At 41.5% G+C, this 27,653-nt stretch overlaps 1 protein-coding gene across 7 annotated transcripts in view; it reads left to right on the top strand.

The window, feature by feature from the left end:
* LOC125898124 (connector enhancer of kinase suppressor of ras 2-like) overlaps positions 1–27,653 on the top strand; it is a 46,725-nt gene that overhangs the window by 1,886 nt on the left and 17,186 nt on the right. For 2 of the 7 annotated variants that reach the window (XM_049591802.1, XM_049591800.1), the window contains exons 2-9: positions 3,998–4,161; positions 6,959–7,161; positions 10,942–11,047; positions 12,223–12,264; positions 12,360–12,479; positions 16,959–17,018; positions 17,162–17,230; positions 26,596–26,742. In XM_049591802.1, coding sequence (XP_049447759.1) covers positions 3,998–4,161; positions 6,959–7,161; positions 10,942–11,047; positions 12,223–12,264; positions 12,360–12,479; positions 16,959–17,018; positions 17,162–17,230; positions 26,596–26,742 — 911 coding nt within the window. The remainder of the gene's footprint in view (positions 1–3,997; positions 4,162–6,958; positions 7,162–10,941; positions 11,048–12,222; positions 12,265–12,359; positions 12,480–16,958; positions 17,019–17,161; positions 17,231–26,595; positions 26,743–27,653) is intronic. The other 5 variants (XM_049591804.1, XM_049591803.1, XM_049591806.1 and 2 more) reach the window with 3 other exon arrangements.

The following is a 27,653-nucleotide window of genomic DNA, read 5'->3' as shown; positions in this document are numbered from 1 at the left end:
GGGCGTTTTTGTGAGCATGCTGGCTCCGTAAAGACTGTGTATAGCTCTATGGTGGATTTACAGACAAAGGAGACCCAGGCGTGATAGGATGTGGATAAAGGCAAAGACAGAACGGCCACAACAGTTCAAATGAGATCTAAGATGATCTGTAAATAAGCTGGCACAAGTGAGAATTCTAGGGAGCGAGAAGCGGAGATTGGATATGAGAGAGGGCTCTTCAGTGTCCCACATCTGACAAGTGGAGCAGAGAGGATTCTGTGCCCAGAGCCCAGTAATGGTAATTTAAAGTGAGGGACAGAGTGGCACTGAGAGACACTGAGGGAGAGGAAACGGAGAGGGGGTTTCATTCTTGTCTCACATCCATTCTCAGCTCCTGAGGACTGGCAGTGTTTTCGTCGTTAGCATTCACAGGTTCCATTATTAGCATACAGCTCCGTGATGTCACCGGAGGCCAAACAGGGGCACCCTGTGACCTTCCCACAATCCCACTCTCCACCCCCCAGTTAGTGTTTTGTGTGAGCAAGACGCCCAATTCCCAGCTGTGACAAAGACGCTTTAAAGAAGAGGTTCTCGTCACAAAAGGGAAAAGAATTTCAGCTTTGACTGAGAATTTGTTCTTAAACAAGCGCGTGGTAGCTGTGCAAACACACATGATACATACATTTCAGTATTGTTTTTATGAATTGTGTGTGTTTTGAGGCACAGGCTTAGTATAATCTCTTTACTGTTCCAGGCAGTGTGCATTAACATAATTCATGTTTTGTGAAGTACCAGCTTTATATTTGTTCCCTTTCAGTCTGTCTTGCCCACAGTGAGTCACTGACAGTGATCAATGACAAGTCAGATTAACAGAAATCCATTTTAACAACGCTAACAGCCTTAAAATGTGTCTCTCACCTCACATTACCAGTGGATTATCTAGAATGAAGATCAGGATGTGTCAGTGCTGCGCTTTTAATTTCTCCTCGGCGTGCCTCATAATCTGGCCCCTACATGACATGGGCAGGAAATCTGATGCAGCAGAGATTACTTAGTGCAATTGGCGAAGTGGCTACTCCATCTACAGAGGCTCTCTACTGCATGATGCCATGGTCAGAAGAGGACAAATATGATACAAGACATTTCAGTTTTAAATGTTAAACACTGTTAAACAGCATGTTCATTTTACCTTTTGTGTCTTAACTCTCAAAATCCAAATATAGTAATAACCTTTATATCCATCAGAATAGTGCTGCATGGTGCTTTACAGTAAAAAAAAAAAAGATGTAAATTCTCATGGGCGTTTTTGAATCATTGCTCATGAAATCAGCAGACAGCTTCGTCGGCTAGATGTCTCATCCTGCCATCACTTTATGGAAAGCATCATGTCCTCTCTTCACGTATTTCTTTATTTGGTCCTGCGGTCAGGGAGAACCCCTGCCAAAACCCTGCTTCATGGTTTCTATGGCAACATGGGGAATACTTCATTGACATAATGAGTCTCAATTAACTTGGTAAAGAGGCTGATTAGTTAAGCCTTTAAATTTTATGCAAAACCATGAAACTCCCTATGTTTCCTCTCCACCGTTTAGCTGCCAGCTAAACCAGATCTGAATGCTTGATCAGGTTTAGGCACGGCACTGAGTCACATGTATATGATTGGTCCGCAGCGATGAGAAGACGAGATGAGCAAAGAGTTGTCAGTGTGTGTGTGTGTGTGTCCCTCTCACTGAGAAGATGGAAACAGACCGAGTGTGTAGAGAAAGCCCTACAAAGGCTACTCTCTCTGTCTCCAAAAGGATAGCCAGTTAGCATTCAGAGTGCTCTCTGGTGACATTCAGCTATGATATACATGTATATGCACAAATGAGCTAAAGCTGAAATGATTATACAATTTTTTTCACAATTTACAGAAAATGACTCAGCAACTATTTTAATAATCCATTAATTGTTTTATCATCTTTCAAGCAAAAATGCCTCTCAAATATCAACATGTGCTGTTCTTCTTTGTCTTCTATGATAGTAAAATAAATATCTTTGGATTTTTTGACTCTCAGTTGGATTAAATATGCAATATTAAGACATAACTTAGGCTCTATGACATTATGACAGGTGTATTCACTTCTTTCTGATAAGTTATAGACCAAATGATTGAGAAAATAATCAGCACTTGGCAGGAATTGTAATAGGGAGGAACACATTCCCCCCTATTACAATTCCAGTATATTGTTGAAAAATTAAAAAGAAAAAGAATGCACCAAAATAATGGACAGCAAATGTAATCATAACCATAAATACATTGCTATTGTTATTACTACCAGTTCAAGAATCACAGTGTTTTGCAGTACTGCTTGTGGTTAGTCTGAGTGGTGTTGCTATCCCAGCAGAAGCATTAAAACTGTCTCTCTATTTCATTACTTTCAAATGTATTCAAAAGTAGGAAACTAGAATGTATTATGAGTATTACATACGCTTGTAAAGTGTTAGTACATCATAAGAAGTCATAAAAAATGTCACTGAAAATGTCATATTAACATAAGTCATAAAAAAGTCGTAGCTTGTGCACTCTTCCTGTGCAGCCCTCAATCATATGCTGCTCCTGAAAATGGCACTTAGTCATCAAAACTTTCAGCACCCCTCATCTAAGATTTTTGTTTCAAAATGCTCAACAGTGGTCAGTTTAGCTTTTAATTTTCTAAAAAATTCTCCCCTGCAGGACCCTGTGGAGGATTGGGTCACAGACCAGGAGAGAGCAGGCAATTACTAGAGATGTTTCACGAACCCTTATTTAGTGTATGCGCTGTTATCATCAGGCAGAAGGTATAGGGTGCCATCGCTCCGAACTACCTGTGCTGGCAGAACATTTGTGCAGTGTTGAACAAACTTTGAACAAAAATAACTGTCTGTGAGAACGCTGCACCTAATGATATGTAGAACTTGACATTAGGTGGTGAACAAGTCTATAGTAATGTGGAGGTGCCCTGTTGTTGATGTTTGGTCTTTTGGTGCTGTTGTTGTTGTCGGTGTTATTATAGTTGTCTGTTTATCTATCTGCCATTTGCTGTATAGTGCACAATGAGGATTACTATATATCTGTTTATCTGTCTAGAAGGTGTAGATTGATGACTCCACCCTCGTTAATAGCTGATTATGGCCCTGAATCAGCACATTAATCCATAATGGAAAAACAAACCAAAAAAACCCAATAGCAGCTCTTAAATTAAAAAAACTGTAGATACAATTCTATAGTCACGACACCGTCATGCAGATGCATCAGTTTTCAAATCAAAATGTATTTACAAAGTGAAATGAGTTTGCTGGTAGGAAGCAATATCATAAACACCTATGGAAAATGCAGTCCAATACAATGCATCTGAAATAAATACCACCTGTGTACAGACTACATGCAGTCCCTGCTGAAACTGCATGTAGTCTGTTTGTGTCAGAGAAGTGATTAAAGAAATTCTTGAAGTTTGTGATTGTGATTAGATGGAATTCTTTTATGTTCACCCCCTGTGTATACCGTATTGATGCACGCGTTAGCGCTGTTTTAAACCTGATAAGGTGAAAACCGCTGAAGGAGACAGGAGATGCAGAATCTGTGTGTTTTAGTCTGCTGCACTTCATCGACTGCCTCACTGAACGACTTCACACCTGCTGCAGCAGTGAAAGATGTAACACAAGCTGAGCACAGACACGCAGCCCCTTTTTAGTTGAAAGCTTTTTCTAGTTTAAAGCTGAAACTGCACCTTCAGGACTGTTGAGGAGGAGGAATCTGTCAGATTTCTTGCTTGACACGGACGGTTTCACACTTAAGACACAACAAAATACAACCTGCGCTCACACTTTACAGATTTACAGCACATATCCTGGCAAGAAAAGCGATATCAAGCTCTATCAGAGCACATAATGCAAATAGAGGTTTCATAAGGAATCTTAGATACCACCAGCAAACTAAACCTTTATGTTGTCGAGCTGTGCTGAAAGTTTTTCCTGTCTTCCTGTGTGAATCCCTCAGGCCTGGATGACTGCCTGCAGCAGTACATCAAGACCTTCGAGAGGGAGAAAGTAGGGGGGGACCAGCTGCTGCGTATCACCCACCAGGAGCTGGAGGATTTGGGAGTGTCCAGAATCGGCCACCAGGAGCTCATACTGGAGGCTGTGGACTTACTTTGTGCTTTGGTGAGTCCAAGCTTCCCACGCTGTCTTCCCACTACTCTGTACTGTCACCTCAAAGAGTCCCAGACCACTGCTGTTGGATGAAATTTCTTTAGCACATTTGGTGCCTCCTCAGCTTCTCAAATACTTGGAAAATCCCTGGATTAACCCCAAAAAATGTGGTGTTGTCAAGCTAGAAAATAAGGTTGTTTTTTAGTACCGAAAAACTGATATTTCGAATATGTAAGATTTCAACTGATAGTGATGATGTTTGTTGTGTTCTTGCATAAAGTTATCATCCAGGAAATCTGTCAATCACTTAACAAAGTCAGTCGTTTCAGGAATAAGTGAATACTGATTGGGAAAATGCTCCGGGCCTCAATTTTTCAAACATCGCAGCAAATCTAGCAGGGATAATAATCTGATAAAAATATCCTCTACAGGCAAACCTTACAGCTGTCATTAGTGCTGACACGGATTACAGCCTCCTCTTGAAGTGATTTCTGCTCTTAGCCTCAGAAACACAAGTTTTGTGTGTGTCAGCTTGATGGACTGCTGCTCTGATGGTCGAGCTGATGTGCTGCTGAAGTAGCGAAAGCCTAATATTTATACAGCTTGTAACACTCAGTCCACGTGTCACTGCAGGGACCTCAGGTGTTACCTTGTGATTCAGGTCAGCAGGACCACAATGACATAAGAGAAACCGGTGACAGTGTGACTTCCTGTTCAGGAGAGTCTTTTTAGGGGGCATACAGGGGCCACATCCATCTCCATATTTAGAACATGCATTTGCCCCCCTACCTCCAAATAAAAACACAAAGTTAAAGACGTTTACACTCTAAATTGATGCAGAAAAGGCACAAATTGTTGCATAAATTCCCCAGAATTCAGGGGATCTTTCTGGTCAAGGACCCCACCACCTTTCATATGTGTGTGTGTCTCCTCCTCATGTTGAAACAGAACCTATACCCTTGGGTCAAAATCACATGATATAGTCAAAGAATATTATCTTTTCTTCACAGAGGGGAGCTTTTACCAAACATTGTCACTTTTTCAGGTCACTTGTCTCTGAATGACTTAATTTTTAAATGCATTAACTCTGAAATCTGAAGTATTCTCAAGTTTTTTTTACCCTTAAATTTGCAGTATCAGGAAAGAAGAGCTTCTTTTTCTTTCATTGTTTTTCCAGTTATTTCTTGCTTTGTTATATTCCTTTGCTTGTTTAAAGTTTGGGATGTTTATTAATTGATTTAACCACCTGTTAGCTCACAAAAAAATCATTTTTGATCTAATGAGTGCCGCAACTAACATTGTCATTATGTTATTTTCATTTTTTTATTTAGTACATAAAATGTCAGGAAATAGGGAAAAGTGGCAATTTCACAGAGGTTAATGTGACTTCAAATCATATAGGCCTGTCATGATAACTCCTTTTGTTGGACGATATATTGTCATAGAAATAATTTAGATAACGATATTATTGTCATTTTAAGACTATTTTATGCCACTGATATATATATATATATAATGATATAATATAATGATTACTTAGGAGAATAATAATGCAAGTATACTCTTTCAGAGAGCGATAAACTTTTAATTCCAATGTCAGCAAAAAAAAAAAAAATTCTGTTCATTCGGCTTAGGTGCTGCAAACAAGTCTTATAATGGTTGAGAAAACACTGCTGTTTATATTTGGCTAAAATTATGGTGACATTTTCCTATGTAAACAAACACACATGTAAACACAAGGACAATATCATATGATATATGGATATGACCTCAATCATGACAGGCCCACAATGACAGCCTATTAAACAGAACTGCAGCGAAATCCTCAAATTGGAGAAGCTGGAACAAGGCAATATTTGCTAATTCATTTTATTCTTCACAGCGTTTAACAAATGCAATGTCATTAAAGTTCTATGTAAATGGAAATGTAAAGCTCTCTCTGTGTTTGAGGAATGCTTTTTATAATTGGTTGTAGGCATGTCATCCACCCGCTGAATCATTCCTCATGATACTGTAATTTCCTTCTTTTCAGACCCTTATCTTTAATTGCATAGTTGGACAATTACAAAGTATACTTGGATGTCGGTACTGAGCATTAATAACCAATTTGCATCTCAACCAAAAGGAACATCTGAGGTGGTGTTAAAGGTGAAGAGTGAGACAGAGGAAATCAAAAAGGAGAAGATGTTAAAGGATGTATGAGAGGCAGGAATGACGGAGAGAGGGTGGAATAGAGATGAAGATGGGTACGTGTCAGCTCAAGAGAGACATACAGTAGAGAGACTGGATGGAGATTTAGTGGACCGAGGTCACAGATGCAATCTGAATCTAAAGTCCTCTCATCCTGCATCGCTGCATGGGGGGCCTTGCTTCAGCCCCAAAGCTCCTTATGTAACTGGGATTTAGTTTTAAGTCTCTCAGGCACTGCTGTATTGAATATGATTAGTAGCCCTCCTGCCGTGCTCTCCCCTCCCAAGAAACTCTGACGTGACAGACGCCCACTGGCCCCCACGTGCAGTTTGGCGTACGGGTAATGAGCGTTAGGCTATCCCTCGACATGCAACGTGACAGATGGAGGGGAGCGGGGCCGTGTGGACGGGTCAGTGGTTTCGTTCCTCTTTGTGTTTGTCAAAGGGCACGCATCTTCTGTAGTGAGACAAGGTGGGCTCCTCTGACAGTGATCTTTTTTATTCACAGAGCAGATCGGTTTCAGTCTCCACACTGGAGAAATTCTTGGAATGCATCACAGTTAAAACAAACACTGACAAACTGGTCAAACAGAGTGAGTTTACTTTCCTCTCTCCTCCAGAATTACGGGCTGGAGACTGAGAATCTGAAGACTCTTTCTCATAAGCTCAATGCATCTGCTAAGAACCTGCAGAACTTCATCACAGGCAGGAGGCGCAGCGGCCATTACGATGGCCGAGCTACCCGCAAGCTGCCCAATGACTTTCTTACCTCTGTGGTGGACCTGATCGCTGCAGCCAAAAGCCTTCTGGCATGGCTGGACAGGTGAGATTTGCAAAAATCTGTAATACATTTAATCATGTTAAAAGGCCACTGTAAACATTTGGATACATACATAAATACATGTTTATGTGCACACACTGATACATTCACTCACAATGTTTTCCCTGAACTTCAGTTTGACAGTAGCAGTATGGGTTTGACAAATATGGATATTTTGTACTTTATTTTGCATGCCTCGTTTTTAAGTTTTAAGTTTAAATTTTGAAATCTTTAATCTGACTCTTTCCCTTCGACTGCTGTAACACTGGAATTTCTCAGTTGTGGGATCAGTAAAAGTGCATCCTATCTTATCTTATCACAAATCACAATTTGCCTCACAGGGCTTTACAGCATACGACATCCCTCTGTCCTTAGGACCCTCACAGCGGATAAGGAAAAACTCCCCCCAAAAAACTGAGATATAACCAGTGTCACAACATGCAGTACTGATGGGTAGGGTGGTGTGTATGTCAAGAGTATTAGAGTAAGAGAAAATGAAAAAAAGACACAACTTGCAGATTTGCACATACTGTATTTTTTATTGTTGTTTATTATGATTTATCGTTATTGTTAGCAGCTAAGTTGTTTGCTCTCTTGCCTAGTAGCACCGAATGTGTTGGGTCCAGCTTTGTTAAAAGCTTGTCAAGTGCATAAGTACTCATGCTTGCATCTTCAAGCAAAAACATCAGCTCTGGATTGGACTGGATTTGATTTGATGGACTCTTTGACTTTAACATTTTCTTTACATTTTAAAAATAACCTGCAGCAGAATCTATAAAAAACTTTCTTAAAAAGGAGTGAGACCATCTTTATTTTATATTTATCAGGCACTGGTTCATGTTGTGTGTTTCGGGGATTTTGGGTTTGGGTTGTCCATCCGTCCCATTCTTGTGATCAAGATGGCCTTGAGCAAATTTCTTACAATTTGGCACAAATGTCCACTTGGACTCAAGGATGATCTGATTAGATTTTGGCCATCAAGGGCTCTAGCTTCCCGGCGTAGCGCAGGGTGGCGAACACCGCGCAGAGCTAGTTTCGAGCAGCGCAACCTGAGGCGCGCTCAGTTTGGTAGTTTGGCAGACTGAGGTGCGCTGAGATGGGTGTGGTGGCGCAGCAGGGGGAGGTGCCGACAGATCCAGTTTGGCACAGTGACAGTTTCGTGTCAAAAGGCTTCGCTGAAGGTGCGCTAAAAGCTCGCCATCTGAAACCAGGTCTACTGTCAGCGCAGGCGGAGCGCATCCGGTTTAAGCCGAAGTTTGGCTGACCGGCGGACAGTGCACACACGTAACCAAAACCTCACAGGCAGGTTTCCAGAATGTCAGGCACATTAACGATGCAATAAATACCCAAAAACCACTATTCAATGCAACTATCTGCAATCAGCACATAAATGTATCTCTATATCGACTGTCCTGTCACATCTGATGTCAGATCAAAGGGGATTGGCACCGTTTGGCACGTTTGGCACGCGTAATGGAAACCCAACCTGATTTGATTAACACAGCTGCAAACTAATGAGTTCACATCCCTCTCGAGTGCGAGAGAGAAAGAGAGAGCGCGCGCACGAGAGAAACACAACATTGATTTACAATTGTGGTGACCTCCTCCCAGGCTACCTTTGCATCATCAGCCCGTGGAGGTCTGCTCGCAGTTCCATATATTCGGACATTGCGAGCTTGGACCTCCCGGACCAAAACATCAGTGTCCTCCTGGGAGAAGTTTGGCCGTCTGACGCTGCTGCTCTCTTCTGCCATGGCGAATTGAGTAAACTCTCATTACGCCTTCGTGCGGCGCATTTAAGGGCGAGGAGAGGGGCTCATTTGATTGGTGTGATGTGTGTAAAACCCACTCCACGCCTTCTCTCCTCCCTCTTTCCGACTTGCGCAGGTAGGAGGGACGGAGGTGGGATAGAGGAGTAGCTGCGCCAGGCGCACGGTGTGCCAAATTTGCAAAATCTGCCTGGCCACACCCAGTTGGCGAAGCGCAGGTGCGGCCCCCGCCTCGCTCGGTCTGCAAAACTAGAGCCCCAAAGGTCAAAAGTCAAAGTCACTGAGACCTTGCATCGGCCTTTAGGGAATTTCCTAAAATTTGACACAAACATCCACTTGGACTTGAGAATGAACTGATCAGAATTTGGTGGTCAAAGGTCAAAGTCACTTTGAATAAAATGATGAAGTGATGACATTATATATCCAAAAGGTCAAAGGTCAGCTTCACTGTGACATCATAATGTTCTGCAAAAACACTTTTCTGGCCATCACTCAACGTCATATCTCAGGGACAGAGGGGGAGACATTTGATCACATACTGAATTGGTGACACTTATCTTTGGTGTCCACCTTGAGACTGTGCTGACTGTACAGATCTTCTGTGCCACCAGTGGGAAGATGTGTGTGAAGTATCCATGTTTTCACAGACATGGGTGTAAACTGTAAGTGCAACTTGACTGGTTCACGGAGGCATACAACCTTAAAGCGTTAACTCTAGTTTTTAATGTCATGTCCATGACCAATCAGCTGACAAGACAAGATGAGTAAAGGCCTTATATAAGTAGACTTTGACAGGGTGGCCAAAAAGGCACTGAGCAAGTCTATTTATATGTTGCTTTATCCCTTTGCTTCTCTGTGGGATTGTGCCAGTGTGTGTGTTTGCATCTGTCTGTGTGTGTGTTTGATGAATTTGGAAGTTCAAAGCAGACAGCACTCAACAGAAATAACAAAGTGAATTGTTGTTTCTTTTCCCATAGGCAGTCACAAAGGCATCTATTCTAATTAAAATTCAACAGCCAATGTTTCATTTTCAAGTTTTAATGCATCATTGTTGACAAAATTACACCTTGCAGTTTAAATATGACTCTGGAGTACAGACAGAAATGTGGAGAAAATAAAGCAGTGGTTTCTAGGCTGTGTACAGAGGCCTATGTGTTGGTGAGGTACACTTAAAGGGATAGTGCAAGCCAAAAACAAAAATACATATTTACTCTTACCTGTACTGCATCACTGAGTTAGCTAATGTGGAGGACGCCATTAATGTTTACATCTCACGCTGTCACAAGACTCTCGTCCATGAGTAGATGCACGTCTCTTCTGTGCAGCGATATGGTTGGCAGGTTTAGTTTGGTCGAAAGAAAACAGTTCCTACATGAAACATACGAAACATGCATGCATACACGAAACATGCTCACAACAATGTCTATCTTGAGTAACAGAGTCGTGATTTATGGAAAGAGACATTGCTGTTTAGTTTTTCAAATGTATTTTTTAGTGCTTTAAGCTCCACAAGCTGAGTGCCATCTAGTGCCATTATACTGGGGAGAAGGCAGACATCTCTACGACTGATATCCCCAACACTCCACAACTCACACTGAAACAATCTAGACTGATAAACAGCACTACAGGTAAAAGGAACATGTATGTATATTTGATTTTAATGTGATCCGTCCCTTTACCGGTAATAATCTTTACACACCGTCAGCTCACGTTGGCCTTAATGATATAATGAACAAAGATGCTTCTTTGTTTTTACATATACTGTATGTTTATTAACCACTTAATGCTGTTAATTCACATCACTGTTTTCATTAAGACATCGATGCACTGTGCATATCAGGAACATCTAGATCTAAATTTGATTCTACAAAACTCTAAAATGTGGACAGAAGTAAAGCACTCCTAATGCATGTGTATGAGTGCTGACGTAAACCATTGTGTGTTTGGAAATGTTCCCACTTGATTTACCAGTGATTTAGTCTCAAAGCAAGAATGATCTAATGGTTCATTCCAGGTGCTCCTTCTTTTTCAGGTCTCCATTTGCTGCGGTGGCAGATTACTCCGTGACCAGAAACAATGTGATCCAGCTGTGTCTTGAGCTCACTACTATTGTACAACAGGTAAAGGCATTGCGTAATACAGTATTACTATGCAGCTCCAGCCCAGGAAAGATTTTATCCCAATTAAATTTGAAATCAAAATACCTCCAACTACCCAAGAGTAACCTGATTCTCCACATGGGAGTATTATGATGATGCCAAAATGCATTATACCCTGCGTTGGTTGAAAAGTGTCCAGAATGGTTTTATTTATTTAGAAGTTTTGAAAACATCTGCACATAATATATATACAGTATATGTGCATGTGTTTTTTAAAGCTCAAGTTCAGAAAATAATTTGTGCTATGATGATACGGAGAAAAACTGAGGCAGCATCTCACTTAATTCCTTGTATACACAGAACACAGCTCCTCTCTTCAAACATGAGTTAAAATTAAGGTTTAAACAACAGAAGATATATACGAAGCACAACAAAGTACTGTTAAAATGTCTTTAATTTAATACCTTTATATAGCTACTTCAGATCAGCTAATCACTGATAAGAGAAAGAGAACTTCTTTGTGTTTATGCACAAATGTTCTTGTTTTATAAATTACAACTGTCAGCGCTTTTAAGAAATATATATTTTAGCTGGCTATGAAAAAAGCCTTCAGAACGTGTTTTTCATCTGTCAGATATGCTGACATGTAGCACAGCATTGCCTCATTCAGCTACAGCTGAAATACAAGTTCAGATATTTTCAAAACTAAAGAGACTGCAGATCAGATGAAACGTTAGGAACTCATTACAGATTAGATTTTAATATCAGTGTTATTTGTCTTTGGCCTGTACATGATGACGAGCACAGCCAGCCCGTACGACCCTGAAAGATCAGTAAATAATGACAGCACCGATGCTTAATAGGTTTTAGGACGGTCTCTATGGAGGATAATGTTTATATGGAGTTAAGAGAAAAATGTAAGTGGGAAAAATTGAAGGTGGGAGTGAAAGAGGGCGAGAGGGAGAGAGTTGAAGGCCGAGAGAGGAAGACTGGCAGAGTGAAAAAGAGAGAGAGACATGCCTCCGCAATGGTGATTCATTTGTTTTGTGTTTGTGCATGCCTGTGTGGGAGTGCTGGGGGTTATAGGTGCCAAGCTGCTCGGTTTTTGCTTATATCCACCTACAGCCGAAATGCCAATAATAACTCCATTTTGACACATTCTCTTGAGGTAACAGTGCTCTCTGAATGTTCCCCAGGACTGCTCTGTGTACGAAACGGAAAACAAAATCCTTCATGTGGTGAGTTGCAGACGTTATCACACTGGATCGGATGTAAATGAAGCAATAATGTGCACATTTTAAGATTGTACTCATCCCTGATGTGTCCTCCACAGTGTAAAACTCTATCTGAAGTGTGCGACCACATCATCTCCCTGTCCTCGGATCCCATGGTGTCTCAGGCTGCACATTTGGAGGTTGTGCAGCTGGCCAACATAAAATCTACTGAAGGACTGGTAAGACTAACACTCAGTCAGACTTTAAGGTCCAGTTTCTCATTGGTCATCCTACCCATTCTGTCATTAGAGGATCTGGGCTCTGTGTGAATTACAGGCTACTTAATTACGTAGCAATTGCAAGACATAACTACACAATTACCCAGCAGTAGGAAGTATAGTATATGCTATAGCTGAGAATTTAGTAATTAAGATTAAAAGCAATTGTGTTGGTGTAGGTTGTAAGATGTTTATTTATATAAGTACTGGCTTATGACTTGAGAAGCTAATATAATAATGTGTACTTAGTGAGTAATATATATTTTCAGCCATAATACTGGAAAGCCTGATTCTTACTAGGTTGTATCCAAATAAAGAAAATGCTACAAAGGAATGTAATTACTTTCCCATGGTCTGTTAATGGTAGTGTGCACTGCATAAGTGAATACTTTTATTTTGACAAAATTAAAGACATTTACACCATATATTCAGCAGCAAAGGCACAAATCTTTGCATAAATATTCATCAGAATGCAAAAAAATGTTCTTGCAGAGGACCCCAAAGCCCCCATATCATGTGGCCCCCTCAATATTGAAACAAAACTTACACCCTAGGTGCTCTGTTTGTATTAAATATGCTGGTAGTTTCCACATAAGAAATTAAAGCCGCTACAAGGAACTTTTAACTGGATATGCAAACGTCTCTGGTTTCTGCTGATGTCTGTGCGTGACCTACAACAGCAAATGAGACCATTGGTGTGAAGATAAGCTATTTCTATATAGTGTATATCCACACCTTTAGGAAACTGTCTCCGGGTCCGCCCCAGGTTGCTTCCAGGACGAAACGATTTACGGCACTCAGACGGCACACGTCATCTTACCTAGCTGCTTACATTTATAGTGACTCTTATAAATAGTCGCTATTCCTCCTCCTCGACCCGACATCCGCGGGGAGTTAAAATAGCAGCAATCATCGGGTAAAAGTTCTGTGAAAGCACTGGACTCACCAACAGTCAGCCACGTCTCAGTCACACAGAGAAAATCCAATCCTCGGGAAGTCAGGAAGTCCTTCAGGATAAACGTTTTGTTCGCTAGCGATCTAGCATTTACCAGCCCAATCCTGGCAGGAGCCGGCGGGTCCACGGCGTTAGCTGTCCGGGGAGCCACACACAGAGGCCGCAGGTTGCGCACCACGAGGAGAGCAGGGGCCGCGGGGCTGGAACACCTCATCCGGGCCGACGACAGGTACCAGCCAGGCGTCGACAGGGTCCAGCGAGTGTCGAGAAATAAAGAGGCGAGGCACCGCTCCATACACAGTCCAAGAAGCAGTGGAAGTGCTCGCCAAACAGGCCTTCAGCCTTACTAGCCGACCGCTGCGTTTACCGCGGTGGTGGTGGCGCTTACGCCAGAGAGGTGGAGCTGGGGCGCGGCAGAGGTGAGCTGGGATCCCCGATAGGAGCGGAGGCAAAGTTTTCCCGTCTTGTTGTTTCATTCATCCCCAAAACAAACACATGCGCGAGCCAGGTAAGCGTCTTTACGACAATACGCGCTAGAGCTCATGGGAAATGTAGGCTTCATTCCGGCAAAACACTACGGCTTTTGTCCACAGGGTCGCCAACATCAACTCAAAATGAATGTTGAGTTCCTTGTAGGGGCTTTAAGATTGTAGAAAACGTCATAACATAGGTATTGCCTGTTTTGGCAGCATGTATTTAATTTAGCAGCCTAGAAATTAAAATGTTATACACATAACTAATAAAACAACTCTACCAGCATCACACTGCACACACTCTCTGTCATAACAAACGCAACAACATGTATGAAGCATGCAAGCTGAATACCCACCACACATGTGGCGTCTGCACACAGGCAGGCTTTATACTTTCATTACAGTTGAGTACAGTTTAATATTCTTAAGATATCAAGATGTGGAATTGTTTTCTAGGTTTGATGAAGTGAACACAGGAAAAAGCTACCAAAAAAAGTAAAGTACAAAACTACTTGTAACTAATAATGCTGGATGATGGTGAAAGCCACTAATTACAGAAATGACAACAGCATGACTTTTGACAGCATATTGACTTTCGATTCAAATACGGCATGTGCAAATTATCTTGCAGCATGCATCTCACTCACTGCAAAAATAGTTAGTGCAGTTGCTGAGTCACGAATACTAACATTGCTTGAGTTCTTTCTTCCAGTTAGCTGTTTAACTCTTTCTTCTGTAGGTGTTTTGGGCCGCGACCAAGCACATGGGATATTTACATGAGGGGTTGGTTGACCCAAATAGTATTTAAAAACATATTTAACCCATTCTTGAGAGTTGGGACAAAGCCTTATGTATATATTTATTTATTATTTTTTTACTCTTTAATTAGGCTTGGAAACTTTATATTTCTTACAGATCAAAGTCCTGACTATTAAACATTGTAACAGGCCAACCTCCCAGTGATTTAACTTTTTTCTTGATTAGCAGACATGATGGATGTCAGAGGTAAGATCTGATGGAGTTGACAAAAAGTAATTTCTCTGCAATCATAATAAGTGGTCATTTTATTTTTCAACCTCGTGTTTAATGCTGATCAAAATACTCAGTTTTAAACTATAATTCTTATTTAGTTTTTATTAAGACGGGCTACAGTGCAATATTATTTAATGAATTTATCAAAAAATAAAAAAGCTTACCGGTGCTTGAGCAGCATTCCTGCCTTTTTGGAAACCAGGAAGTGAGATAGGAGTCCTCAGGATGTAGCTAACCCCTTCTATGCCTGATTGAATTATGTCTTTGTAATAATCTTACAGAGTTGACAAAAATCTTGGACACATCATTAAAGGGCCAACATTTTCATAAAAATATATTTTAAAACAAAGATAATATATAATAGTATATTTTTATATCAGTGTTATCAGTGTGTATCATTAGTTTTAGATTTTGAAGAATGTTTTAATTGTTTAAAGTTGTGAACTCATGTCTGGGACAGGGGTATTTTCTGGCACAGGGCAAGTTTAGAAGTAAAAACATGAAAGCAGATAAAAATAAATAATTAATAATATTTATTTCATATAAACAAGTCCTTTAAAAAATGTATTTCACACCCAAAACAAAAATAAGTGTGTTGATAAATTATAATTTTAAGGCTTTTTTTTGGTAGGACATGATCCGTCCCAGTTCTCTAGAATGGGTGATATTTTTCATTTGCCTCTTGTAATATCAAGCCAGACAAATAGTGTGGGTTTTATGGCACAGGTTTTGACATATCAGAAATATCCAGATCTTAACCTCAAAAATTGCAGTAAACTGTTATTACTGGGGTTAATACAAAGAGAGCATCAGGCATGTTATTCGGAAAGACAAGTGGCTGTTGAATTTTTAAACTGACACTTTAAACAGGAGTCGTACCATCATCTTACATTTCAGATATTACGAATATTGAAGTAAAGCATAAAAACTGCCTGCTGCTGTACTGTCCAGTGTCTAATGGAGGTCACTGTAGCTGTCCCAAAACTGGGCTTTGCTGAGCTCGTGGGCATGTGAGTCAGCTGATTAAAAGCAACATAAAAAGAACATGTTGTCCAAAATGAACAAAACACAACGTGCTTACATTTGCAGATGATATGCAACAAATGACAGTATGCACTTACTTTGGGGACAAAGTGTAGATACTGTGTTTATTAGCAGAGAAGACATTTACTTCTGCTGCCACTGTATGACCAGTAGCACTTCGTTGGACTCCATCTTCGCGCTGACCTACACTCAGGCACAAGTGCCCTGCTTGGGGCCACAATAAAAGCCCCACCCCCACACAAATGCTAGCAGGGGACATGGAAGTTCTCTCATCCGTTCAGTGAAACCTGAACACAACAGTGGGCCAAGTGGCCTAAAAATAAATCTCTTACACTCATCTTGAAGACTGGCATGCTGCTTCTGTGTATCCACGCAAGTGTGTGTGTTTGCGTGTGAATGTACATGTGTACTCATGTGCATCTGTGTGCGACTGTGTGTCTGGGTGTGTGTGTCTATGTAATGCCCTTTAGACCCCTTTCAGTAAAAACGTAGCTTTTCTGCAACAGACGCACGGTATTTGCAGATGAATAATCCTCCGTGTTTGATTCAGTCTGCTCGAAGAAGCATTTGAGTGATACTCCCTACAGGACATTAATTCAGATTGTGTCGTGCATGTTTGAAAACACACACCAATGTGATATTTAAGGAGCTTCTTGTAGTTATTTTAACATTTGCCCGATGCGGCAAATCTGAGCTCAGTATAAAAAACTCTCATGTCTTTCACTGCTTTGTGAAAAAGTTGAGATAAATCCAAACTCCTACCCATTTTTCACTCCGAGCAGATTAAACAAATGCTATGATTTGCAAATATGCAGTGACCCTGGTCTGTTCTGCAAATGGCTGTGTGGCTGAGTCAAGATGCATTGTGTTAGGGGAGCCGTATGTTAGAGTTTGCTTTAAAATGTAGTCATTTATATTCCTGCTATCTCCCCTCAGGGCATGTATATCAAATCAACATATGATGGTCTGCATGTAATCACCGGGACAACAGAGGGGGTAAGTACAAGCCTCTTTGTGTTCACCTATTTAGATTTCAACCTCCCTGCTCATTCACTTGTAGAATGAGGTGCTGTATCATAGTGAGCTCAGTCATGGAGCTGCAGTTAATGACTGCTCTGACCTCTCTGTCTATCCATCAGTCCCTGGCTGATCGCTGTAAGAAAATCCATGCTGGAGATGAAGTCATTCAGGTCAATCATCAGACAGTGGTAAGACCACCGACTTCTTGAATGTGTTTCTTATATTTGCTGTCTGGATTTGCATATGATTCTTTTATGTGCGTTCTGCATTTGTAGATCCTTTATGCAAATGTCTGTTTAATTCATCCGTGCGTGTTTTGTACATAAAGATGTACCTGTGCTGTGCTGTGTTGTGAATGTGTATGTGGCTCCGTTATTCACATTCATATCTGTGTTGCAGTACTTCCACAGTTAACGCCCCAGCACTGCTGGACCTGTTTTTGTATAAGTGGCTGGCTGTAGTGCCTCTTGTAGGTAGTTTTTGAGGATGTGGATGTTTTACTCTGGCTGGATGGATATGTGTCTTTTGCCGTCACAGGGTCAGTCAGATGGTCAGTTGAAATGTTGAACTTGTGCTCACAAGAGCACTTCAGTCGATCAGGAGGTACTTGCTTTGGGCCCTTAACAAGCTGTGGACAGGAACCACCATTTTCAGTGTGATTACTGTTGGTAGTGTTTGAACTGCGAGACACCTATGATGCGTCCACACAGCTGACTTTATAATTAGACCTTTGTTCAGGACAGTGTGACCATGTATAGACAGTGCTTGACTGACATTACCCTCTTTTATCAACTGTTAAACTGCCTTTTGTTCTCCTTTTTTTTGAGGGTGGTAATTACTAGGGAATTTATGATACACAGTAGAGAGGTGACAGGAAACAGAAAAGAGGGACGGGGAATGGCACACAACACAGGTCCTTGGTTAGGGATGTTGCAATTCATGGTCGTCGCCTTAAATCCCTCGACCACCAGGGAATCCTGATCCTTCTTATCTTGGCAAAGGGGCAGTGGTGGAAGAAGTGCTCAGATCTTTTACTTAAGCAAAAGTAATAAGAAAGAAAAGAAAGAAAGCATTCCTTTATTGGTCCCTCAAAGGGAAATTAAATTTTTTCACTCTGTTATTTTACAGATTACACACACACAGGCCTGTAGCAAAGACATGCACGACCTATACACGTGCATTAATGGAGAGATGTCAGAGCAAGAGGGGGCTGTCCATTGACAGGTGCCCTGAGCAGTTGAAAGATCTGTACCTTGCTTAAGGGCACCTCGGCAGTGCCCAAAAGCATAAACTGGCACCTCTCCAGCTACCAATCCATACCCTCTGTTTGGTGCAAACAGGGACTTGAAACGGCAGCCCTCTGGTTTCCAAACCGAGTCCCCACGGACTGAGCTACTGCCGCCCCAAATACTCAATTGCAAGTAGAAGTTAAGTTATCCTCAAGTTAAGTACGTGTACCTTAAAATTGTACTTAAGAACAGTACATGAGTAAATGTACTTAGTTACATTCCATGACTGTAAAGGTGTTTGGAGACCTCACATCATTGTCAGCTGTGCCCGACTTCAACCTGAGCAGAGCAATAACCAGCAGAAATAATTGGCCTTTCACTGTTTTTTGCCAAGAGACAAAACTGCACAAAGTGTCTGTTGCTGTCGCACATAGCATTGTATGAATCAAGTGGAAATGAAAGCAAAAACTTCCAGTGGTGCACAATTTAAATATAGCAGCCTTTGTCTAAAATAATTGCTACTTGTGTGTGCAACAGCAAGACGTATGGTAATTACACAGCTCAAGTCAGGTTCATTTCAGTCAGTCAACTCACCCACTGAATGCAGCCATTTTTTAAAGAGAATAAGTGCAAACACAGAGTTGATTTAGATGTCAAGACTCTTTCATCTCACTGTGAAGCGGAGTTTAAAGGCTGACAAAAAGTGAGAGCAGGGAGGTGTCAGTGCATGCTCCTCATGGGGAACCAAAAGAATTAGACTGTATCCCAACAGACCTTTTTATGGCAGATAGTTTAACCTGTCATCGCAGACGAAGCACATATGTAATTAATAATGTTAAAGGAGCTGTATACAACATATAGAGTCTCTCTGTAAGCCTGTTTAAACCTGGTTTTAATGTATTTTGGATGATCTGTTTACAAGTGGACAGCGCTAAAGACAAGTCGACCCCCAAGACGAATTGTGATCCGATCACTCAGACCACTCGCCCAGGTGGTCTGTAACGCGTTAGACCACACAATATTGCATCCTGATGTGAAGACTACATCAGCAGTAGTCTCGCTCACCAGACCTTTCTCAAGAAAAGAAAGGTCTGGCTGGGCCGACTCTCACTGTGAGATTGGAGAAAAAAACGCCCCGGCTGCTTGTACTTCTTTCAACCAATCACAATCATTCTGGGCGGTGCCACAGCAACGGTGCACTTGCAAAAATATTGCCGGGGGGAAACAGGTTTTGGTGTAACACGCCCACAAAAATATCACCTACAGGACGCGAACCACGGCAGAAAAATGGCTACATCCCCGCAAGATCAAACACCGCAAAAGTTAGTAAAGGACGTGTTGAAAACGGTTGTAAACTGCTACACAACCGGAGGTGGCAGGACTTAAGCGGGTGGCTCATTCCGCCCAATGAGAGGCTGATCTCTGCAGCAAACTTCCGCCCACTCAGACTACATCAGCAGTGCAAGACATGGTTGCTGTTTTGGCGACAGTGCGCAGTTAGACAAAGTGTCACTTATCATCACTCGTGTTGCCCTGTTTGAAGGAGATGTGCTGAACTCTGCTGACAGCGATACTGGCACAACCACATACATGGCTAGCGAGCATGCTACAGTGCAGCTAGCAAAAGTGTGTGTGTGCAATAACTGTGCATGTAATAAAATGTGAGCACGAGGGGTCTGCTGGAGACGTATGATAGGCACAGGTGTCAACAGCAATGTGTCTCAGCTGTCCATTTGTGTTCGGATCTCGAAACACAAATTAATACCAGGTCTACACAGACTCAAAGATTCAGAGTCTGATTCAGGTTGTCTGCAACCAGTGGCTAGCAGCTAGTGGTACTAAAACCACAAGCAGTGTTGACAACAGCAGCAGCGCTGACAGAACTAACAGTGTTAACCAGGCGAAGGTGGGCGCCATGCTTCCACGATGACGCTGACCTGATATCAGTGGCAACCACCATATGAGAGCAGTGCAGAGCGGTGGTGATTAGTTAGCCAGTGGGATGCTCACATGTCCTAACAGAACAGAGAAGCTCAGATTACAACACACACAGAGGTCATGTGACTTTATTCTTTGCCCAGGACGCCATTGCTCCACTATAGCTTAACATAACCATTAACTGTTTGCCACTTTAATAATGCTCTGAGGGCCGAATTCACAAAGAATGAACTGCAGCCGCTGATAGCACCTTGAATTGCACTTCACTTGCACCCGCAGTTTGCTCCGTCTTAACGTCCTATTCACAAAGGATATTGCGCTAATGATATACCAGCGCAAATACGCCCACAAAGTTTGGCAGCTGAGTGCAGTTTGCCCCTGATTGCAATAAGCCACACATGGCAAAGTATAAATGCTGGCTTTGCGCCAAGAACACCGTGGCAGAACAATGGCAGACTTTGTTTGGCAAAGTACTGAATACTGTATACCCTCATGTAGTGATGTCTGCTGGTGAGTCAGTCTAACAGTGTGGGATGGGTTGAGGCTGTGGATTTGACCCAGTTTGACCACTTTATCACTATTCCCTCTCACTTGTAGCTGTTTTTTCGTTATCTTTTGAATTTAATATGAATTATGGAACCGTTTTTGTTCACGTTTGTTTCCCCTGTTTCGTAAAATAAATTATTGAAAGTTGCTTTTGAAGTGCGTGACAGAAGTGCGTTTTGAGAACGACCGCAGACTGTCACCTGTTCAATGCATCAGTATCTTCAGATGCCATTAAAGTAATAATGATTATAATAATAATGTCAAAATATTATTTACAGACTGATTTAACAGACGATCACTGCTGCCACGATCACTGGAAAGTCTGGGCGAGAGGCTTCCACAGAGGAGCGCCCAGTTTGCACCAGCTTTCTAAAGACGTTATTTACTTCACTCAAACTGCGTGTGGCTATTAGCGCTGGTGTTAGTGAATTAGACGTTGTTTATCAATGAGGCTCATTTACATAGAAAGGGGCAATTTTTCCACCAAATATATGGATATTACCTCATTTAAATACGTGCAAATAACACCGGAGCACCAAGACACGATCTGCTTGGCAGCGCAGTTAGTGGAGCATTTCACCCTCTGCGCGTGCTTTGTGAATTAGACCGTATGTGTTTGCTCCTTTTTTACCGGTTTAGCGGCCGCAAAAGCCACGCAATCCTTTTGTGAATTCAGCCCTGAGTGTCTTATGGAGCACTGGTTCCCAACTCCTCTAGGGGTTGCCAGGCCTTCTTGATTTTAAGGGGTTTAGGAAGACTTTACAGTAAATTCACAGTAGGCCTGTATCTCAGCATTTCATCCTTTCCTCAAAAGAAAACTAAATAAAGCTGTTATTTTAAAGTTTAGATTATTAGTCAAGACATTCATTTAAAAGGTCACAGGATGGGCGTACGATGAAGACATGAACACAGGCCGTAGTCACATAGTCTTCCGTCTCTGCTAAACAGTCCTGTCCTTCATTCGAAAAGAATACAGTTAAAACAACCAAAGAGCTACTAGAGCAATGGCCAAGCATCAGGGTGACGTGAGGAAAGACAACACTTAACTTGTTAGAAATGGAGCCTATTCAGTACAAGTATTTATGATTGTTAAGAAACAACAACAACAGAAAACACATATTTATTTTTTTTAGATCAATTGTACAGTTTATCAGTGTCTGTGCTGTTGTTGTTATGCATTTAGTAAATTATGAAATGTCCATGTAACTTACTCAGGGGTTGTCAGTTTACTCAGTGATTAAAAAAAGGGATCCCTGAAGGAAAAAGGGAACCACTGGTAAAGAGCTCCTTCCATGATAAGTCAGTCGGCCATCCATGCACAGTAGCAGGGTCTTGATTAATGTAAGTAATTACAGCTTTACATTTCATGACGCATTTTGCTTTCCTGGACTGATTGGCAGCGGTGCTTTAAATTTGCAGCTTGATGGACATGTCTTATCATCTAATGTTTATTAATGTTTGTTCATTTCTCATGTACCAGCTGGAAAAAACAGTACAAAGTGAAGATTATGATGCTGTATTTACTGTATATTATTAGTACATGGAACTAGGACAAAGTTTGCAGGTGGATGCAGGGGAGGTGGTGTTGATGGAAAGATGTCTTGTTGTGTTGTTCCGGAAATGAGCAGCAGCTGAGTGAGTTTGACAGCTTAAGTGGGTGATGGCAATATGTAAACTCAGTTGACGTGTGTGCTGATCCAGAACTGCACTGTCAATCATAATACATTTAATTTAGTGTGGCCCAGAGTTGAGAATGAATTCATGGTGGGTGATTGTTCATGAGCATCCCATTAGGGGGGGCATTAGCCACGATGAAACCTTTGGAGATACAAGGCGATGCTGCATTGAACTGGATGTGTCTGTAGTGGCCCAGAATTCCTTGCACCATCTCTTTTTACAACAACTTTAGAAACCAGAGGAGAAAAGGACTAAAAGGGGATTAACAGTCGAACAAATAAAAACAGTCTTCAGGCCTGAGAGATGCTAGAACAAACATCAAGGTTAAAAAAATACCAAATAAAAAACAGAGATGCTTGAAACAGTTAAGGGATTTATAATGACAGCAGCTGGGAGAAGTCCAGCAGTAAGACACAGAACAAAGTTCACTGGATTTTAGCATCCCTTCCCACAAGAAGCAGACATAACAATGGCTGCTGAGGCAAAGGAAAGTAATGAGGGAAAAATCCTCTGAGGCAAAAACTGTGATTAACTCTGAAAGTGTTATAATAACACATGTAGAATAGAATGAAGAAATGGCAAATTATTTGGGGCTATTGAGCACAGCGTTGAAAGGCTATAAAAAAAAAAGACAGCATGTCAGACATAAATAACTCCAGGCAGCAAGAATAGATTGAATTTCTGGTGCAGGTCAATAAATAGGGAAGGCATCAAACACATAAAAAGGACAATAAATTTAACACTGGAGAGTGTTAGCAGAATCCCCCGAAGAAAATGAAACAAAAAGAAGAGACCAGAGACATGACATATCATCAGGAACACCTCACAGCAGAACATTTATTAACCAAGATAAAGCAGTAGATATTTGAAAAAAAAAAAATCACAGGTTTCACTGCTTTAAATAAACACATTTGTTTCGGCTATACACAACCAAACAATCTTTTTTATCATAGAATAAAGCAAGCTTTGGAGTTATGTGTCTGTTTCAGCCTGTCTGTCTCTTTAATGCACTTTCTGTGTGCAGAATTTCTGTGTAGTGGCTGTCAAGGTGAAAAATTACTTGGAAAGGAACAAAGTGATTGCTAGGTCAGTGCCTGAAAAATGCCCGGTTTCTCATGCTGCTTGGAATACGCGAGATGTACTGAACCTCAGTGCAGTCAGCCAAGCAAGAGAGGATATTTCCTTCCCAAACTGGACCTGGCATATTTGGTTCAGCTGCAGACTGTGTTTCTCTGGGCGGGATGTTTTTAGTGCCAAATGTCATCAAAACTGGGTTAAAGACTATTTACAAGGCATGCAGCTGTTCGTAACACACAACATCGGGGCTTACCACATCATGACAGCTCCTGCAGATTGATATCACGGGAGGTGTACAAGATGCCCTTTGGCATCCAACTTTGTATTTAGCATCTTCATCAACACGAACCTCAGAGGCTCTGCTGCAGTTTCCAACCATCAGGATCCACATGAATTATTGAAATAACGACCACAACAGCACAGTAGTGGGATAGGCATAAAAAAGTCACCCAAATCGTGTGAAAGGAAACATCCAAGTATTAAAGTCCCTCTCCAGACACATTCTAAGTAATATGCTAACATTTTATGTAACATGGTTTCTCACATTATAGAAATCTCTGGAATAAATATCTCTGGAAGCAAATCTACTCTTTCTCCCTTACTGAGAAATCTTCTTGCGGAAGTTTCGCCTGTGCCTCCTCCAGTGCTGCTCGCACTTGGTTGACCTGTGAAGTAGGCATCAAGATGGCGAACGTTACTGTTAGAGGAAACATTAGAGAGATTCAGCGGTACATGTTTGAGCCTCAGTCAGACACAGACTCATGGTACATCACCACAGGATCTGTCATTTCCACCCTTCCCATTAATTGTCTACATGAGCTGCCATGCAAGGCATTCCGGTAGGGCTGCATTGCATTTCGAAGAGGCAGAGCTTCTGTTCCTCATTTGCATTTAATGTTGAATCTAGGCTACTTTATGCAAATCAGGGGCATCATGCATGACTCGCCACCTCTGGAAGCTCCCAAAAACTTTTAAACTCACCAGTAGCTATGTTTCCATCCAAAAGTGATTTGAATCATTGTGAAACGTGCATTAAAAGCAATATGAATCCTGTGTGTTTCTATTAAATGTACGGACTTTGGTGAAAACTATGAACTCGTGCAAGTTTTCTGCAGAACCAGAAACAAACAAGTCTCGCATTCTTCTTCTTCTTCTACGTTTTCTGGCGGTTGGCATCCAGCTTGTAAATGCATTACCGCCTTCCCGACCCGGAGTGTGGATATCACCATGGAGAGAGGTGCGCTACGTCAGACTTAATTCGAACATAACTGTTTCCATCCCCGTTTTGCGAATCAACATTTTTTCAAATCAACCAAAATCACGTAGAAAAGAAGCAAGCACTCTCAAAATAAATCCACTCAACAGGTGCACGGCCAAAAGCCACAAGCAGTAGATACATATGCATATGTATATCGATTTTCGGTGTATCTACTGCTATTTAGCTGTGACACATGTGTTTAAGATTGTTGTATTGTTGTTGTGTTTTTCTTTGCCTGTGAGTTGGCACTATATTGTATGGCGGAAGTGTAAATTGTCTTTCCACACACCTGCACTGATTGCTTCTAGCGTATTTAAACGCCACTTCCGTAATCTGAGTTACACACTGAAGAAGACTTTCTGTCGAAACGTCTGTGTTTCTGGTAACGCCACCCAAGTTGGTTTATTAAATTTACCAAAAGGACATTTGTGAGTGCTGGCTTCTTTTCTTTTTTCAAATCAACCAAAACCCGGCTAAAGCAAGCGTATTATAGTTTGTGCGGATCAGAGGATTTTAATTCTAATTTTGGCATTTCCATCATAATTTTCCGATGCGATACTTCTAGATGTGCATCTAAACAGGCTGATGGAAACATGGCTAGTGTCGATCTAAAACGAAAACAGTACAGCATCTGCATGGCTTATACCTGACCTGGATACAATGTTGGAGGCAGGACCCTGTTCATTTCTGTGGACGTTGCTCAGTGGCACGAGGCCAGAAACTATGAAGTAAAATTACCCAGACGTTCGGCACTGCTTCAGCATCATTGGGCCCATAAAGCAAGTGCAAAAGAGACCTCCACCGGCCAAGCTAGCTACCTCTGGTTTAATGCTCCGCTACCTTGAGTGGGGATGAAACAATTTTATCTTGTGGCTCGTCTAGACTTTCCAAATGTTATCTGACTGAATGGATCAAATCCTGATAGTTAAACAAGTCATTTTGAAGGATTGTAACACTCAAAATAAATTTATCAACAGATTTACAGACATCTCTATTATAATGTAAGTAAGTGGGGAAAAAGACTTTTTGGGCCCAATAGCATCACGTGATTGGCTCGGAAGTTGTTTGGCCACTATGAAAATTGGCTTCAAAGCCTGGAGCATTTCCTGGGGGCCTGGACTACTAGCATCCAAAGGCGCCCTTGGACGTGTACCATTAGATGAGGAGTCTGTTGTACACCGAAATAGGCAACTAACAGACATATCAGTGGTTAGTAGAAAGTGTTGTTTTTTTGTTGTTGTTGTTTGTTGGCCTGTTAGCTTGTAGGCTAACTGGCAGTGGCTGACACAGTGTTAGTGATTGTGAAACATACAGTATCATCTGTTACGATTGGGTTTTTGGTAGATAGTGGAAGGAAGCTCAAGGGATCAGGTTTACATCCAAAAAACTGCCCTCTCTACCATGTTTGCTGTCAAAACTTTAACTACGTTAATGCAAACTCTGCTCTCTGTAGTCTGTTCTGTGCTGGAGGTTTCAGATTTCTTTGCTGGTGTTGTGTCACAGTCTGTTCTTCCGTTGATATAGTGATTGACATATTGAGCTTGCTTGGTGAACATTTGGATCTCAGATTTTAGGGAAAAGCACAGATATCACACCCTTCAGTAGAGGAATCTTTGCACAGATTAGAGTCAGTAAGGTCAAGGTTAGACAATTTGATTTTTGATTGGTGAAGAACATTAGGAAAAGCAATCGAACTAGATATTGAATCCCCATACTAGCCACTTACTGTGTTTTCACATTGAAAAATCAGCTTATCATTTCTGTTGTCTGAGTCACGGGGATGCCCGTGTGTTGTGGAAACCCTCATCACGCTGTTGTTGTTTGCTAGGTGGGCTGGCAGCTAAAGAACTTGGTGAACTTGCTGCGTGGGGACCCTGCAGGTGTCACCCTGACGCTGAAGAAACGCCCACAGAGCACGCTTACATCAACCCCTGCTTTGCTCAAGAACATGAGATGGAAACCTTTGGCTCTGCAAGTATGATTACTGCATTCATCCCCCACAGATATGTTTGTGCATGCCTGTTTGTGTGTAGGTATGTCTTTGTGCGTGTGTGTCTCTGTGCTTCTGTCTGTTCAAAATAAGACTTCACAGACTCTGGACACGAGACACCAAAATCCCAGATGAGTACATCAGTGAAAATAAATATAAAGAATATAAAGTTTAGATGGAGTTAAATTACAGTGGCACTTTTACAGTAGGATGCAATTTAAAACAAGATCCCTGAAACACACATTAGCTTTGTAACACTGTAAGTTGTTAAATGGGGTTTGCACTGTATTCTACAACTTGCTACTAATTGGTCGAAAGCTCCAGCATCATCCATTCACAAGTCAACATTTCAGTGGCATCTGTTGTCCTACTTCGGCCAAACCAACCATATTATTAGGATCGTGTGTTTGAGCCAGTAAGGGTGGAAATGAGAGGGATGTGTATTAATGTAGCCCAGCCTTTCTTTGAGTCCTAGGCCAGAGAAAATGTTTTCTCCCCCCTGAGGCCCTGAAGCACAGTCCTGCACAGCCTCCTCCCCCTTCACATCACATCCTCATTCTTCTTCTTCTTTGCTACCTAAATCGAATTTGCTCTCCTTCTGGCATTTTAGAGGACAGAAAAGGGGAAAAAAGAACATAGAAACTAATGTTTTCTGCTCTGAGATGTGACTAAAATTAACAATGTCAAGGTATAGTCTGTTAAGTTATTGAAAAGAACATGGTGCCGTAGAGGCCCTGCAGTAGCTCTGACACACATAATGGTCTTATGATGGAGCACATCTCCCGATAATACATCTCTGATATTAGTCAGCTGTGAGTTACGCAACATATTAGCATAGTTTGAGCAGTGACAAATTAGCATTCTTTTGTTAAAAGATTTTCACTTCGTTCTCATTT

This window comes from Epinephelus fuscoguttatus, linkage group LG12, assembly GCF_011397635.1.
Source record: "Epinephelus fuscoguttatus linkage group LG12, E.fuscoguttatus.final_Chr_v1".
In the NCBI taxonomy this organism is placed as follows: domain Eukaryota; kingdom Metazoa; phylum Chordata; class Actinopteri; order Perciformes; family Serranidae; genus Epinephelus; species Epinephelus fuscoguttatus.
The sequence above is the reverse complement of the archived record's forward strand: the minus strand, read 5'-3'. Positions and strand labels throughout refer to the sequence as shown.